The following is a 4,887-nucleotide window of genomic DNA, read 5'->3' as shown; positions in this document are numbered from 1 at the left end:
TTTTGAAATTGTGGTCGTATTATATGTGCATTCCATTATTAAAACAAAGTGTGTTAAAATTAACTCATTATTTCATATTTTTCTCATAAGAAAGTAAATGCTTAATAGAAATTCCACAATTCCTGACTTGTAAAGCCAAATTAGCTAATTTTATTTATTAATTCATATGAAGATTAGTATTAAAAGTGTTCCCAGTTTGTGCTAAATATATCATTCTAGTTTTATTGATTTTCTTTGACTTAGGAATAGTGTTTTTCACAGCCCCTGAATTTTAAGAATCATGATGTTTTTTGAAATGATTTAAAACATTTTATTAAATAGAAGAATTTGAAACTTCATAACAATTTTTAATCAATGATTATAAAAAAAAACTAAAGAAAATTTGGACCAGTTTTTTTCGCAAATTTAAATGCATTTTTAAAATTACTGCGTTTTTAACTATTTTTTAACTTTCGGTTTGAATTTTTATTTTCATTTATATCAAATAATAAAAAATTGTTTTAGTTTGACTGTGTTAAATCAAAAAACATATAAGAAAACGAAGTTTATTTTTTAGTTCATGAATAGTTGGATAACAAACTTCATATATACAGGGTGATCTGCTACAAGGAATAACGAAGTCGCGATAGAACAATATATTCTTCATAACAAAATTGTTTTTTGTATTAATGAATCGAAAAATTAATTGGCTTGTGTAAACTCATGGAGGAAATGCAAGTGTTGAAAATGTTTTGCGTCTTTTATGTTTAATAATTGTATTAAAATTTGTGCGTTATATTGAAATTGACGATGAGATGTGTGTATAGTACATATATGTTCAATTCAACCTTCACACAGTTTTCGCTAAGACAGGTATTACAAGCTATAAGACTATTATTTGTAATTATAATAAAGTCAAACTTCTACACATTTAAAAAGCGCGTGCTGAAGACGTATGTATTTGTGTATTTGTGCGGGATATTACAACGAGTTGTTTGTCCTTTGTTAACGTTTATCTGTCTCGTTCTATACGTTGCGACTGAGCAAGTTCATAATATACAAGTAATATAATTCTAACCTTTTATCAACGCATTAATCGTTTATTTTTATCGGTAGCCAGAAAATTGTTTGACGATGATTCGTTACATGTTGACGAGTTTGTTTTAAATCAATAATAATTGTGTAGTGGAAAAGATGACTGGTGAACACGATGGTTTAAGGCTGCGTAGAGCCCAAAGTGTTACTCGGGCGGAAGAAATCCAAGCAGAGGAGCAAAAAGTTAGGAAATTGCAACCGGATAAGCCGTACGTGCATTCATTTGTTTGTTAGATTGCCGTTAGATGGTTTGATAACGCCTATTTTCATTTTTATTTCTACCTGATATTCTAATATTGGAGTTTGCACCGGATTTTAGCACCATGTGTTCTAGAGGTCGTTTTAAATTTGTTATTAAAAGTGATATCTTTGTTTAATGATCTACACGTACAGTTTTACTTAAGTAAAATGTAAAATTCTAACTTTTTATAAGTAAAATAACATTTTTTTGCAGCGAACTTTTTATTTTGAGGAAAATTGTTTTGTACCATAATTATTAATTTTGTTACAGTCTTATGTTCATTAACAAATCAATTTTGTTACATAGTTTTCATACTTCCATTCAAAAATATTTAATTTGTAGACATTCCATTCATATATACTTATACCTAGCGTTTAATTTTACATCATAAAAAGTTTGACGCTGTTATTTGGAGCTAATGCTTCGGTCGGCGTTAGTTCTTGTCTTCTATCCTCTATGTGGGACTTGATATCACTGTATCGCATGTACAGATTAGCGGTGTTAAAGAAAATTGTTGTAATCAATGCTTTTCTTATCATGTTGAAATTATTCTTATTCCGCTGCGATTTCTAAAACAGCCTTGTAATTAAAAGGAAACGTTAGAATTTATTCTAAAACGCAACGAGTAAAATCCTAAATAAAAATATACAATAGTGAAAATTTAATAGAAATTAAAATAAAATTTTTTAAGAAACTTTTTAAAATTAAAATACAAACGTTCTTCTAACAGTCATTTCATCTGTTAAGGTAAAGAATTTATTTTTCAGCGTTATGGATTTACAACTTTTTCACTATTTGGTATATATTTGAGTAATTATCTACATTTTCTATATTCTTTTTATATTTAAATTTATTTAAATATTGAAATTTCTTTGCATCTGTCGTATCGTTACGCTGTTCTTATCATAAAACAAATGCAAAGATGTCAAATGTTAGAGGAAACAACTGATGAAGTACTTAATTATCTAATTAATGAAGAAGTCATTGCACTAATAACGTAATAACATTTTTGAGGGTCTTTCATTATTTATTACGTTTTGGTTTTTAGTTCGAAACATTTAATTTTTGATGCAAAGTGGTATAATAAATATCACAAAATCGCATCTACTCAAAATATTAATGCTTCATTCCTTATACGAAAATTAGTGGCGTTTTTAGTGAAGGCTACAGCCTCATAAGTATACATTACCTTATAAGGTACATTGTACACTCACGCCAAAAGTTCTTAGTNTCAGATGCCACAGACCTAGAGATTCATTGTTTTCATGGACTTCAGGTTTTAATAATTTCACAGGTTTCGTAAATTGGGCGTTTTTGTTACTATCAATAGGAGGTGTTCGGTTACTACTTGAAAATTTTATAAAGTGAGTAGTATTTGTTTGCAAAACATACAATTGCAATAAGCGTTTTACCTTCTCATATTTCCCAATAACAATATATTAAAAATATTGTCTTGTAACCTTTGCTTTGGCTCACTCATGCTTTTATAAATTACTCATACTTGCACGGTGTTTCTCAAATTTTATTTTGCTCTATCTTTTAAAAATTGAACTAAATGGTATACATTTGCTTTGTTTTTGTCGAACATCCAATTGTCGTACCTACATCGATAAATATCTATTTTTATATAAGGAATGGAGCACTAAAACTTTAATTAGAGTACTAAATTATCACTAAAAAAGTACTAAATTCTCTTGTGAATCGTATTGCGATTTTGCGATGTGGGTGTGCTAATTAATCCTATGTTTAGAAATAAAAATATGATGAAAATGTAACATCTACTTCTGACAATTTGGGATGAGTAAATGATAAANCTAAACATTATATTATATACAATATGTATACGTAGCAGACTAACAACAAGTGAAATTGCAATTATTTTAAGTCGTAAATTCGATACGTCTAGATCGAAGATAAATAAGGTTAATCCAGTTTAAGTTGAGAATTGAAAAATAGTAATTACTTTTTTGGTACGTGTTAACATTAGGAATGTAAAAACAGAGGGATTTCATACGTAATATTTGCAAAACAATTCACGTAATAATGTTTAAAATAAATCAATAAGTTTGAAAAATACTGTTAGTATAGTAAGATTTATTTTTATTGCAAAAAAAAAACACCTTTAAAGTCACTATAATTTTTGTTGCACTCTTATGCCAAAAAGTACTAAAGCGGAAGGAGAATGCTCCATCCAGGAACGTGATGGTAATTTTGTTTCCGATGGTAAGAAATCTTACTATACTAGCAATATTTTTCAAATTTATTGATTTATTTTAAGCAATTTTTGCAGTAGGTGTGACAGTTACGTACTTGGAGGAAGATAGCAGAATTTTAGAATATATCCGATGTAATTACGCATGTTGGTAGTAGCAATTTTGTTTAGGTTTCACACTGGTTTTCATATAACGAGTGTTAAAATGTTAATTAAAACACTAAATTCTCATGTGAATCGTTTGGCGAGTTTGTGATGCGGATGCGTTAGCTTGACGATACGGATTTACGAAAGTAGAGAAAATTGTTGATTTATACTAATTCGAAAACGTTATCTTTTAAATATTGATAAACAAACATAGATGTTTTTTAAAGTATGATTAAGAGCTCACAATTTGTCTTTGCGAAGATGGAGAAAGAAGTTAATTCAATTAAACACAGACACAAAGGAATTGCGTCCATAAAATTAAATAATTAATTGCAATAAAAATAATATCCCAATATTTTGTAGTTGATTTTTTAATAGATTTTTGATCTGATTAATAGTACTTTAAAATAAAAAAGTACCTATAATATTTTCACATTTCCTAGTAATAAACCTGGAACTCCCCAACACGTATACGCGCCTTTTTCTTATCAGGTTTTCATCAAATTAATTTTCTGTTCTGATAACCGTGATAATTATTGGTCTTTGAATAAATATAAAATTGGTATGATGTACGTAACTCAGGCGTTATTTGTGAAAATTTTCTAGCTCCGCTTTGAATAATAAACTGTGTTTGCTAACTAAATTTGTGGTGACCATGACCTTACTGCACGATCATTTTTTAGTGTTCTTTTTAAACACAAACATGTATTCATATTCAATTTTAATGGAAAAAGAATTGAAACTAAGAACCTGTACATTGTACACCTTAGACGCGTTTGAACATTTATTACCTTGAAATTTATAATTACTCAACTTATACAAAAAATTGCATTATAATTGCACTGTTTATAACTGAATAATATCTAAACATCTATATATTTTTAAAAGAAATAAATTGAATTAGTTTGTGCACTCAATTTGAAATAATTCTCCATAAAATAAAATCAATTATTGGTGTGTTTAACCAGAATTCTTTGAATTAGTTTTTAAGAACAAAAGTTTATATTGAAAGTGAAAGCTTGTTAAATGTAAAGTACCTACTATTTTTTTTAAGTAAAATCAGTTACAAAAATGAATGAGTCAATGCGAATGAAAAATTTATTTCTACGAAAGTTAATTTTGGATTGTTAATAAGAAAACGATGATGACTAATTTAATATTATTAAGTTACTGCAATAGTTATCAATAACAAAACGATTAGTAAATGCAGTTT

General features: G+C 27.8%; 2 protein-coding genes and 1 long non-coding RNA gene across 3 annotated transcripts in view; 2 read left to right on the top strand and 1 right to left on the bottom strand.

Moving 5' to 3' along the window:
• LOC108732943 (protein slowmo) overlaps positions 1-224 on the top strand; it is a gene marked incomplete in the record, with an annotated part of 12,847 nt that extends 12,623 nt beyond the window's left edge. The window contains 1 exon segment of the mRNA XM_025980509.1: positions 20-224.
• A 454-nt stretch (positions 225-678) lies between these two features.
• The window catches only part of LOC108732978 (diacylglycerol O-acyltransferase 1), a 17,327-nt gene continuing 13,118 nt past the window's right edge, over positions 679-4,887 (top strand). Inside the window, exons 1-2 of the mRNA XM_025980515.1 lie at positions 679-1,283; positions 2,551-2,679. Of these exons, the coding sequence (XP_025836300.1) occupies positions 1,174-1,283; positions 2,551-2,679 (239 nt within the window). The 5' untranslated portion in view covers positions 679-1,173. The remainder of the gene's footprint in view (positions 1,284-2,550; positions 2,680-4,887) is intronic.
• LOC112906423 overlaps positions 1,848-4,887 on the bottom strand; it is an 11,421-nt gene continuing 8,381 nt past the window's right edge. Inside the window, exon 2 of the long non-coding RNA XR_003232337.1 lies at positions 1,848-1,894. This is a non-coding gene — a long non-coding RNA (uncharacterized LOC112906423). The remainder of the gene's footprint in view (positions 1,895-4,887) is intronic.

This window comes from Agrilus planipennis, unplaced genomic scaffold, assembly GCF_000699045.2.
Source record: "Agrilus planipennis isolate EAB-ADULT unplaced genomic scaffold, Apla_2.0 scaffold22, whole genome shotgun sequence".
NCBI classification, from domain to species: domain Eukaryota; kingdom Metazoa; phylum Arthropoda; class Insecta; order Coleoptera; family Buprestidae; genus Agrilus; species Agrilus planipennis.
The sequence above is the reverse complement of the archived record's forward strand: the minus strand, read 5'-3'. Positions and strand labels throughout refer to the sequence as shown.